We start from the raw sequence: 12,945 nt of genomic DNA on the forward strand, positions 1-12,945 counted from the left end.
ATTACCTGTAAAGCTTTTAAGAATATCTGTGTACCAGTATTTGGGTGGACATCTACTTTCTTTTTTCTTGGCTAAATTTCTAGGAAGGAGATGGCAAGGTCATATGGTCAGTGTATGTTTCATTTTTTAGGAAAGAGTCAAATAGTTTCAAGGGGATTGTGCCATTCTCCATTCCTACCAGCAGAGTGTGAGAGGGGGTTCCTGGTCCCCACAAGCTCACCAGCATTTGGTGTTTGGGGTTTGTGTTTAATTTAGCCATTCTAATAGATGTGTGGTGGTTTCTCCATGGTTTTAATTCTTTTTTAACAAATGATGTTGAGAATCTTTATATATGCTTTTTTGCCATCTATCTTCTCTTGTGACATGTCTGTTCCTATCACTTGACAATTTTTGTATTAAGTTTTTTATTGTCGAATTTAAATTTTTTAAATAATATAATGGATATGAGTCTTTTATCTGATTTGCAAATATTCTTTCTCAGGGTGCGGCTTGCCTCTCTTTCTCTTCACAGCATCTCTCAAAGAACAGAAGTTCCTGATTTGAATAATTCTAATTGTCATCGTTCCTCTTACATGAGTAATGTTTTTGGCATTGTAGCTAGGAAATCTTTGCTTGACCGAAGCTCACAGAGAGATTCTTCTAGGTTTTCTTCTAGAGATTTTATGGTTTTAGATAGTTGGTCTATGATCCATTTGAGTCTATTACCAAACAGGGAGTAAGTTATCATTCAGAGGTCTTCTTTTCACAGATGGCTATCCAATTGCTACAGCCCCATTTGTGGAAAAGTCTCTACTTTTTCTGCAGAATTGCCTTTGCTCCCTCATCAAAACTGAATAAACCATGTATGTGCAAGTCTATTTCTGGACTTTCCAGTCCAGAATTCCTTTGCTCAGTCTTTCTGTCTTGATGCTGACACCACAGAATGCTAGTGTAGTTCTGCAGTGAGTCTTGAAGTCAGGTCGTGTAATCCCTCAAGCTCTGTTCCTCCTTCCCAAAATCTTTTGGGTATTCTAGATTTTTTTTTTTTTACTTGTGTATGAATTTTAGAACCAGCTTGTCAATATTTATCCCCCAAAAAGCCTTCTAGAATTATGATTAAGATTCCATTGATTCTTGGGTCATTTAGGGGATTTGATGTCCTTTAGTGTGCGAGTCAATCATACATTTTGTGAGATGTATTGCTAAGTATTTCATGTTTTTGGTGCTACTGTAAATGAAATTCTCTTAATTTCTTCTTGCTCATTGCTAGTATGTAGGAATGAAATTAATATTTTCTATTGATCTTGTATCCTGACGCGTTGATAAATTAACATTACTTCCAGTAGCCTTCTGGTAGGTTCTATAGCATTTTCTACATATAAAATCACAATGTTTGTGAATAAAGACATAATTATTTTTTCCTTTCCATTATAGATGACTTTTAATTCTGTTTCTTTCCTAGCCCTCCGAGGTAGGACTGTCAATATAATATTGACTAGAAGTGGTAGGGGCAGATATTCTTGCCTTGTTTCTGGTTTTAGGAAGAAAACATGCAGGCTTTAACCAGTAAGTAAGATGTTGCTTGTATATTTTTAATACACGTCCATCAGATTTGGGGAATTTTCTTTCTTTTCATAGTTGATGGAAAGTTTCTATAAGGAATGAATTTTGAATCTTATCAAGTGATATTTTTCATCTATTGAACTGATCATATAGGTTTACTTTCTAGACTGTTAATAAATGGTGAATTACACTGATCAAATTTCAAAGGTTAATACAACCTAACATCCCCGACATAATCCCCACCTAATCCTGAGATATTAAACTTTTTATACAGTTTGGAGTTTTACTTATTAAAATATTGTCAAGAATTTTTGTGTCTAAGTCCATGGGACATATTCAGATGCAGTTTTCTTTTCCTGTTAATGCCTTTGTCTGGTTCTGATACCAGATTAAAGGGCGCCTCATAGAACAACTTGAGATGGGATCTGTCCTTTTCACTTTTCCGGAAATGTTGTGTGTGGTTGGCTTCACTTCCTCCTTATGTCTTCCTGCCTCTGCTTACCATGCAGTCTTCTAGCTTCTCGAACACATGGAACACAGTTATCATGGCTGCTTGCATGTTCTTGACTACAAATTCTTTCATCTGTCATTTCTGGACCGATTTCAGTTGACTGATTTTTCTCTTCATAATAGCTCACGTTTTTCAGCAGCGTCTTTGCATATCTGGTCATTATAAATTAAGTGCAAGACCCTGTGATTTTTTTCCTTGTGTCCTGGACACTTTTGTGTTCCTGAAATTAAGCGAGAGCTCTCCTTTGGGACATGATCAAGTTGTGTGAAACCAGTTTGATCATTTCGGCTTTTGCTTTAGGCGTTAGTTGAGATTAGAACGGAATTTGGGGTGATTTTTCCCACTGCGGAGGCAAGACCCTTCTTGGTCCTCGAACGGTCGCCTGGTGAGTTGTGAGGTGGTTCACTCTTGCTCTTAGGAGCGAATGCTACGCCCGGCCCCGTGTGAGTGATGTGCACTGTTCCCTCTAATCCTTCAGGTGGGTTTTTCCCCACCCTTGTGGGTTCCTCACATTTCACGGATTTGTACCCAACTGAATACTTGAGGCAGGATCTCGGCATAACACTGGAGTTCCTTCTCTGCATCTTTAACCCAGCACCTTTGGCTTCCTCCCCTTCACAGTCCTGTCTCTTCAGTCACTAGCCTGTAAGCCTGGGTTCCTCCTTCCCCCACCAGGGCCTGGAACCCTCATCAAGGTGGTAGGCTGGGTCACTTGCAGGGCTCACCTCATGTTTCCCCTCACTTGGCGATTACTGTCCTTCACTGCCCAGCATCCAATGTTTTAAGAACTATTGTTCCATAGTTATTTTGGGGGTGAGGGTTAATCCCGTTTCTGTTTCTCCATCTTGGTCAGAAGCAGAAGTCATTCTGTGGCCCTATAATTCTGAATCCACCATCTTCTTTTAGTTCTCCCTTACTGGGTACCACTAAGCTCATTTCCAGGACGCTCTGTTTGCCCCCACGTGCCAGGGATCACAGGCCCACTTCTGTGCACTTGCGAGAGCACTTTGTCCCTTGGCAAACACAACCGCATTTCTTCCTTGCTTGTTCTGTGCAGAATGGCTTTCTGTCTCAGCAGGATAACCTTTGATGCTGAAAGAGAACTTAATAAATGCATGTAAAAACCATGAGTATTCCATATGAGAATAAATTTAGTTCCTATATTTAGCTATTGGTGGAATGATTTTAAGGGTAATTTTCTTAGTTTGTGCTGAGCACACGCTCTCAAATTTTGCTTCAATGGGCACCATCTATTTTACTTTCAATCTATGAAATATAGATATTTCAGTGTTTTTCAAAGGAAAAATAAACAGCAAAACACAGAGCCCCTCTTAACCACCTAAATTTCTTCCCCAAATTTATGCACATCCCCTCAGAATGCACGTATTTGTGAATTGATCAATATGATTTATACATTCACCAAAAAAATACTGTACTCAAGATTGGTAATATAAATTAAACGTGACAAAATTCCTGCTCTTGACAAACTTGCAGTCTGTGGGTGAAAGCAGACTTACAGATGGACAAACTTCAATGAAATCCATGCTTTGATTCTGTGAACCAGGCCTGAGGTGATGGTGGCCTGTTCAGATGGGAGGAGAGAATGGACCCCAAAGTCTATTTCTATAGGTACCTCCCAGCTTCTGGGTTAAACTTTATTATTTTTTAAAGATTTACTTCCTTTTTTAATTTGAGAGCGTGAGAGAGGGAGGGGCAGAAGGAGAGAAAATCTCAAACAGACTCCATGCTTAGCGCGGAACCCGATGCAGGGCTCGATCTCATGACCCTGAGATCATGACCTGAGCTGAAACCAAGAGTCAGACGTTCAACTGACTGAGCCAGCCAGGCGCCCCTGGGTTAAACTTTAAATGGATGGTTCTTTTACTGTTGACTGGGACAGAGAAAACATGGGGAACGTATCTGGAGAACTGGGCAAAATTGGTTTAATAACCCTTAGGGGTATTTTTGTTTTTCTTTGACCCTTTATGTTTCATCCTTGCGTCAGTGGTTTCCTTTATTTATTTTTATATATTTTTATTTTTTTTAATTAAAAAAAATTTATTATTTATATTTTATATTTTCCAGCTTCATTTTTTCCAGAAATAACTGATATGTAACTTTGTGTAAGTTTAAAGTGTATCTCATGTTGATTTGATACATTTATATATAGTAAAATGATTGCCACCAGAGTATTAACTACCAACCCTTCCCATCACATAGTTACCATTTCTGTTTTGAGGTGAAAACGTCTAAGTTACCCTTTCTTGGCCGTCTTCAGTTACATGATACGGTATTATTGGCTATAATTGCTATGCTATCCCTTAGATCCCCAAACTCGTTAACCTCGTGACTGGAAGTTTGTACCCTTTGAGCAGTATCTCACCATTGTCCGTACTCCCCGCCGCCCCCCCACCACCACGACCCCTGGTAACGACCACACTTCTTCTCTGAATCTGTCTTATGCAGATTCTACATGGAAGTGATAGCAGAAGTTGTCTTTCTCTGCAAGATTCCTTTCACTTAGCATAATGCCCTCAAGGTCCATCCAAGTTGTCGCAAATGGTGGACTTTTAAAAATTTGTTGTTTTTTTTTTTTTAATTTATTTGAAGATTTTATTTACTTATTTGACAGAGAGAGAGAGAGCACAAACAGGGGGAGTGGCGGGCAGAGGGAGAGGGGAAGCAGACTCCCTGCTGAGCAAGGAGCCTAATGCAGGACTCAATCCCAGGACCCTGAGATCATGGCCTGAGCCATAGGTAGACGCTTAACAAACTGAGCCACCCAGGTGCCCCTGGTAGATTTTTTTTTTTTTTAAAGAAGGTCATTGTCACACATGAGTTTTGACTCCAAACAAGGCTTTTATGTTCTGTTTCCTCACCCACGTGGCTTCAGAATATCCTTGATTCATTCACGTGGAACCAGCATTTGGAGCCCATGTGCTGTCATTCATGAAACATCACCTTTCTGGCGGTGGCAGCCCCAGGACAGTGCTGTTCCTGCCCCCGTGTTCCATGTTCTGGGGTCCAGCTTGCTCTCCCTGGCTTCTCCTCTCAGAGCGGCCGATATGCCGCCACTGAGTAGAGTGGCCTTCTCCCCAAACATACCTGCTCTTCTTCGATGAGAGTTTGCTGCCCCGACTGCCCTTCAAGTTTATGATGTCACTGGAACACAAGTTGACGGTGGTGGAACTGAAGTCGGTATTTCAACAGCTATTTTCCGAGGGCTAAGCTAAACTGTGATGAGAGAGTCCCTCTGAACGTTCCCACTTGCTCTTTCTTTTCTTTTCTTTGCACAGAAAATATCATTTACTCTTTCCACTTATTGCAGGGATTTTCAGAACCAAATAAGAGATTTCCATTCTAAATGGTAATATTGGGCCAATCTGTTTGCTGAGATAAATTGAAAGCAGTACTCAGGTTTTGGGATCAGTTCTTTGCTTAAGGATTTTCTCAGTGGCTTGGCGTGAAGAAAAGTGAAATGGGACAGAATGTCCATGTTAGACTTTGGCTTCCTCATAGAGTGATAACAACGACTTACATTCCTAGAGCTTCTCATGGTTTACACAGTTTTTGTCTACTAATAATTTCATTTGACCTTCATAACCACCTTGTGATGTACGCAGGAAAGGTTTGTCATGGGAAAAAGTGGGGACGACCTCCAAGCTTGGGTGCTGTGCTCTTTACAGTTTGGATGAAGTATCATGACATTGCCTGTGTGTGCCTGTAGGAAAATTAGATTTAAATATAAGATGGCTAACAACCTAGTAACTGTGGTCCTCCTTTGTTCTTCAGGAAAGCCAGAGAATGTTCTAGAATGAAATGTATCCAGAGGAAAATAACTTTTATCACTGGCCATAAGCCTAGACGGCCTCATAAGACCCAAATAATCTAACCTGAGCATAAAAGCCTGGATCTATGGGGATATTTCCTATTTATTGTTGAATGGCATATATTATAGTATATATTGTACATTATTATACATTGTACGTATATTATGTATTATGCTCACACACATACCACATCTTGTTTATCCATTCATCTGTTGGCGGACACTTACTTTGTGGCCATACCTTGGCTACTGGGAGTAATGCTGCAATGAACTTGGGAGTGTAGATATCACTCTAAGATCCTGATTTCAGTTTCTTCAGCTATATACCCAGAAGTGGAATTGATATTAGTGACCACTGTTACCTAATATTTTCCAGCAGAATATTAGGAATCCTACGTGACAAGCAATAATAATTGGCTCCCTGAAATTTCTTTGAAAATAATTTCTATCTTTAGCATTGAAGGTAATGTTGTTCACATTGCATTCAAAGCTGGGCAGTTACTGCCGTGGGTCATCAGTACATTGTAGCATGAAGATTCGACTGAGCCATAGAACTACTTACCATTGAATCAAATCGCTTCATAAGTCTGGTCACTGGTATAAAACTGATTGGTCGTACCATTTCTCAGCATTTCATAATTTGATATTTTAAATGAATGCAGCACAATTAAACCTCAAGAAGCAGGCGAAAAGGGAAGTTCTGGGTCTCAAGGTAAACTTTGTACGATGAAAAGACAATGAATGGAAGAGCAAACTTTATTATCACAGGCTAGGTCTAATTAGCCCGAATCGATCTTTGTCCCTGAGCTGTGCCCACCTCTGCCCCCAGCACGCAGAGACCCATCTCGGCTACTTGAGCCAGCTTTAAAATATAGCTGCTATCCATGTGCTTCAAAAATGAAACTTCACCTCCGTAGAAAAGGTGACATTTCTAGTGTACAGAAGCGAAGAGTTACTGGGAACATCCTGTAGCTTTGTTTCTTAAGATGGGGGGGTCTTACTGACGAACCTGGTAATGCTTAAAGACCCGCACTTTTGAAGCAGGGGTCCATAAGCCGCGTCTGTTCAGTCCGTTTTAGCAAGGAGCCCCGGACACCTGCCCCCCCAGGCTGAAGTGATGAAGGCGAGGACAGTGGCTTGTGGCATTTTCAGTCGGGGGTTGGTAGTGCCATCACACTGTAAGCCTGGAAGACCCCAGATAAGGGTTTAATGCATTCCTACCAGGTGGCCTCCGTTTCAGGAGAAGATGAGAGGGCTCTTGCATGTTCTGCCTGGTTTTTCACACAATTGGGTTTATGACATTCGTTGGGGCTATTTTTTTCATTTGGGAGGCAGCATCCAAATCATATCATAATAAAAGATGCTATAAACAGAGGGAAATGAAGTCATCAATCTTCCTAGTTAGTGTTGCTGTGGAGATGAGGCACATCGGTGTGGGCCGGGAAGGAATGACGAGAAGATACGAAGTCAGAGAAGTGGGGGTGACCACCTTCCATAATTCCTGCGGAAAGCCTGTGATGTCACAAACAGAAAGAACCCCTGAGTCTTGTTCCCTATGGATTTTTTAAAAAATTGAACTACTAGTAAAGAAAAGCAGTTATAATACTTAGAATAATTACAAAATACATATTTTAATTGGTTTCCAGATAGAGCAGGTGGTGTGGACACACATGGCCACTCTCTATCCTACTGGAAACGCACGACTATCATATTAAAGGAGCACTCTTTCAAAGCATAAACGCACAAGGACAGTTCTTACTATGACTAAGTCCCTGATTGGAGGGGTTTGAACTGGTGATGAATTCATAGAATCTAAACGACCACCCCCAAAAACTTTGGTGTGTGAGGGACCTGGGTAAGAGTAGTAGCCCATCACTTTATCACATCTCTCCCCTGTGCATGGTGTGCCCTAGTTATGAGTGCAAATGCTGGATTTGGGTCTAAGCAAAACAGCAGTGTAACTGTATTAAGATGATGGGAGATGGGAAGTCTTCATCAGTGTTGTAGACATGGGGCTGGGGGAGGCAATAAAGGGCCAAATTCTTTCTTTCCGTAGTGCACAGTTAATGGATAACACCTGATCCTTGAAAATTCTGGTTGTTAGATCTAGGGGCTAAATATGCAAATATTTAACGAAAAGATATGGGGGAAAGATAGAATGCTTCTCTTTTTCATAAAAAAAGCTTAGATGGCTATTTAACATTTGCTTGATATATATGTTTAACATTGATAAAAATCATATTTAAAGTATAGTCATAATTGGGTGAATTATATGTTGTTGTGGGTTTCCATCTAATGAAACAACCTTTATGGTCCAATGGAAGAACGAACAGTGCTGTGTCCAAGTCCAACCTTGTGCTCTTCATCTGTGGTGCTTTTTATGAAGGTGCCGTGTTTAGAATTCTTGACAAATAAATCTTTAAGAATCTTAATCAGTTCCACACCCCCCCCACCTCAGCCCACGCCCCATTTGCGAGACCTTCAAACGTACGCTGCTCGGTAACCGGGACGCTCCCACCTGTTCTTACAAGGGAGGAATCTGGGGGCGAGGGAAGGGACGGGAGGAGAAACTGAGAAGTGCTATCCAGGGATTAACCAGGGAAATGCTGTGAAAACTTACACACTAAAAGTTGCTACATATTGTATGTGTTATTTGGACACTCTACGACCCTAACACTTACAATCCATGATCCCGGAGCTTAAAATACTCATTCATCTCAAACTGAGTATTATGTTGTCCAAAATAAAATGGTTTGGTTCCATCATTTTAACTTTAAGCCTTTAAAAAAAAAAAAAAAACGTTCAGCTTCGCATCGGAATAGTCAGCGGTTTGGGTTATTTATCAAGTGAGAGGAAGGTGATTTTACGGGCTCACCATTCTTACATCCGGTCACAGTTACTGTCTCCTTCTCCTTGTTGACCCCGGAGAAACTGCACATTCCTTCTCTAGTTGACCTGAACACTGAACATGCTCTTAAAGGCCCAAATTGAACAACACTGCGGTTTTCACTTGGCAGAGTAGCGGATGGGTGTCAGGACATGAGGTTTTAGAGAGCCCCGTCTTCCGGTGAAGGAGAAAGCCCGGACTCTGTTGATGCTTGCACGATAAGCACATGCCGTGTCCTTTCCCGCCCAGGAGTACCAGCCTTGCAACACCAACCCGTGCCCCGAGCTGAAGAAGACCACACCCTGGACGCCCTGGACGCCCGTCAACATCTCGGACAACGGGGGCCACTATGAGCAGCGGTTCCGCTACACCTGCAAAGCCCGCCTGCCTGATCCAAATCTGCTGGAAGTGGGAAGGCAGAGAATCGAGATGCGGTACTGTTCCAGTGATGGAACCAGTGGCTGCTCCACAGACGGTGAGCGGTGACCCCCCAGCACTTACCCACTCCCACAGACAGGCATTTGATCCGTCTCTAAAGTCATAGAAGAGCAAGGGGATGTTCTCCCTTTGATTACTTTTGGTTCCTTGGACCCAGGGTGGGTGGCCTTGATGAATGACAGAGGTAGTAAGCCGCCATGTTGGGCTGCCATGGGTAGGATAAACTCATGGGGGTGTGATAGACGTCCTCCTGCCTTGCCAGAGGGAAGCTCTTGCACAGAGTGGCTCTGACTGCGGGCCACCAGTTAAACACGTGTCACTGAGCTCTCTGCCTCCTCTGGGGAGCTGCTGGACAGCAGGGGCAGCTGGGTTGGCCAGCCTGCATGCTTGGAGGCCTGGCCATTGCCATCAAGAGCCACTCCTAGTTGTACGTCCTGACATTAGCCATCTCCTGACCTCAAACCACTCTGCTCACTGTAGTTCAGCCACTATATATAAGATTGTTCATTGTTTCTTGAAAAAAAAGTCTGCTTAGTGAAAAATTTTATGTGACTGGGTCTACAATTTCAGTAAATCAAACACCCATACATGTAGAAAATCAAGCAAAATGATCTTCATTCCTACTAATTTTGTAAAATCCTGCTTTAGTAAGAAGAAAAGACATACATATGCTGGAATACAGAGGGAACCGAGGACCCATTGTAAAGATTTACATTCCGCAAGGGACGATCTTGTGATCTCACGCTGGGATTGTGACATAACATACAAGATTTCCAGTTAAAGATGCATTTCTGATATTTTTCAGAATTTTTTTAGTATAAGTATGCCCCATGCAATATTTGGGACATACTTATCCTAAAACATTATTTGTTGTTCGCCTGAAATTCATATTTAACTGGGTTTCCTCTATTTTATTTGCAAATCCTGGCAACCCTGTCTCCAGTTCATACACTTAATTTTCTTACTTCAGGGCAGGCGGTGACCTGTCTTATTTCTTACGACATCGGGTGAAAAATAGACAATGAGTGGCAGTATTTCCCTACACAGGAATATCATTGTCTCTTCTGAACTTATTTTTTTACCCTTTTTTTCAGAGATTTTATTTATCTATTTCAGACAGAGAGAGAGTGCGCATGAGCAGTGGGAGGGGAAGAGACAGAGGGAGAAGCAGACTCCCTGTGGAACAGGGAGCCTGACCCGGGGTGGGGTGGGAGGTTTCCATCCCAGGACCCTGAGATCATGACCTGAGCCAAAGGCAGATGCTTACCCAACTGCGTCACCCAGGCGCCCCTATTTTTTACCCTTTTATTCTCAGATACATACAAAAACCAAGGCTGATGTATTTTTGATGATAGTAATATAAACTAAGAAAAAGTTTGATACACATTTATAAAAGATATCCCATATTTCCTCCAAAATATATCATGAGCAAGGCTTTAAAAGTACTTCATCCTTCTTGCATCTTAAGGGCTCCAAGTTCTAATGACCATCCGCATGTTTTGGTATTGACATCTTGAAAATACAAAATTGGACTTCTTTGCCTCTGACCACACAAAATGAGGCTGACCGGTGCCTAGCTGTTCTGCATTGACTAACCACAAGTATTGGTTCATCGTAGAAAGACATTTCAAATCCATTTTCTCTAAAGAGCATCCTACCGAGGTTTCTGAGCCAGAGTTATAAGTAAACAGCAAAGGAGCTCAGTAGTGGACAGGACTCTTGCTGTATTTGCCTTCTCGCACTTCCCCAGAACTTCATGAAATACTTTGAGAGCTGTTCTTTTTTTTTCTTTGTAAGATCTTATTTGTTTATTAGACGGAGAGAGAGACAGAGCACAAGCAGAGGGAGAAGCAGGCTCCCCACCAAGCCAGATGCGGGACTCGATCCCAGGACCCTGGGATCATGACCAGAGCCAAAGGCAGATGCTTAACCCACTGAGCCACCCAGGCAGTCCCGAGAGTTTTTTGTTAAAACCTGAGTCACATTGCCAGCTTTTGAGAGAATTAGAATATTTGTTAATATTGTAAGTGAGTAGCCGTTTTCATCAAAGCAGACAGGAATTTTGGCTATGGCTAAGTAATTAAATGACTTAGCAAGCGCAGAGCGCTCAGAGCAGACCAGTCACATGGGAAGTCTTCAGAGCCTGTTCTGCCAAGACAGCTCCCGACTGGCACTGCTGCCGCTGCCGCCACGCATGTACGTGGGGAACACTGCTGCGAGCAAGCACGCTCTGGACCTCACGGGTGCGTGGGCCACAGCGCACAGTCGTTCAGGGATGTGTTCAGTTCTGGGTCATGAGCTCCACCCCCTGCGTGGTTCCTGACAGACACCTGTCTCTGTGGCCCGTGATTCCAAAGTGGTGGACTCTGCGTCTTTCAGCAGCCTGAATTCACCATGGAAAGGCCCACGGGGAGAGGGACAGGTTTGGAAAACTGTCTGAGCCATGCTTTCCTCTGCAGAGGACTGTCTCCGATGGTGACCATCACTTCGTCTCGTGAAGCACCGTTTGCTCTAGAATTCCCAAGGGAAGTGAGGGAGTTGTGTTTCCTTTGTGAGAAGTTTCTCAGAACAATGAGTGACCTACAAACCTCAGACCTGATCCTTGCATAAGGATGTGACCACATTTACCAGTCAGGTTCCGTGTTGCATCCTACGTAAGAGCAGCCGCAGAGAAGGACGCTTGAGTTAGAGGAGGTTTTCATTCACCGCAGCTCTTTCCTTCGGAAGTAGAAAACATGCTCAGCTGATTTGGGGGATGTAGTTTCAGAATGAAGCAGGCAGCTGATACACAGTGGAAGTTAGTTTGGACTCCGGTTACTCTCAGAATTTCTAACAGGACCGCACTCGGGCCGTTTCGTTGGCAGGCCTTTCTGGTGATTTCCTGCGCGCCGGGAGGTACTCTGCCCACACCGTCAACGGGGCTTGGTCGGCCTGGACGTCGTGGTCACAGTGCAGCCGCGACTGCAGCAGGGGCATCCGGACCCGGAAGCGTGTTTGCAACAACCCCGAGCCCAGGTATGGGGGCATGCCGTGCCTGGGCCCGTCCCTGGAATACCAGGAGTGCAACATTTTGCCCTGCCCAGGTGAGTGGATTGAGTAATCTGGGAAACATCTGGAAATTCAAGGGCCTTAGATGACCTTGTAATTCAGGGAGGCTTGCTCGACTTCCTTGGCTTTATGCTTGAGATTATATTTTGTAAAATCACAGATTATATTTTCTAACTGCCTTGGTAAAAAGACAGCTATAACCTAGGCTGGGTAATATTCATTTATTTCTCCTGATTTTTAAAGAAACTAAAACATTCTCGTGAGCCCCTATGAGGCTCCTGGGCCCTCAGCACTGTGCCTGATGGAGCAGTCGGCCCTGCGGTCCTGGCCTAGAGAGATGGGTTGTGTCCTCGAAACTGGAGGCTGGCCTCCTCCCAAACTGATGGGCCCAGCCCTCCAGGGACTGCCCTCCCTTCATACCACAGATTCCTCCTCTAGGCCAACAGCTATCAAGAGTGACCCACCAGGGACCTGCCGAGCCAGCCCCTCGTGTCCTCAGTCAGCAGGGCTCTATTTTGTCCTGAGTTCAGTCCTCCGATCACACGGTCTTCTCTCTTGGAGGCTGACAGGCTGTGTTGTCTGGGTCTTCCTCCTGAGACCCAGCATTTCAGCCCACGGAGTTCCCAAATGAGCACAGGGTTAGTAAATGAGCTTAAAGAGCCTCTGTCTTCCTGGACAGGACATTGCGTG

The 12,945-nt window shown here is 43.4% G+C and overlaps 1 protein-coding gene across 1 annotated transcript in view; it reads left to right on the forward strand.

Annotated features, from left to right (window-relative positions):
- SEMA5A (semaphorin 5A) overlaps nt 1-12,945 on the forward strand; it is a 482,957-nt gene that overhangs the window by 449,443 nt on the left and 20,569 nt on the right. Inside the window, exons 16-17 of the mRNA XM_040630558.1 lie at nt 9,019-9,244; nt 12,072-12,290. Of these exons, the coding sequence (XP_040486492.1) occupies nt 9,019-9,244; nt 12,072-12,290 (445 nt within the window). The remainder of the gene's footprint in view (nt 1-9,018; nt 9,245-12,071; nt 12,291-12,945) is intronic.

This window comes from Ursus maritimus, unplaced genomic scaffold (assembly GCF_017311325.1).
Source record: "Ursus maritimus isolate PB19 unplaced genomic scaffold, ASM1731132v1 scaffold_15, whole genome shotgun sequence".
NCBI classification, from domain to species: Eukaryota; Metazoa; Chordata; class Mammalia; order Carnivora; family Ursidae; genus Ursus; species Ursus maritimus.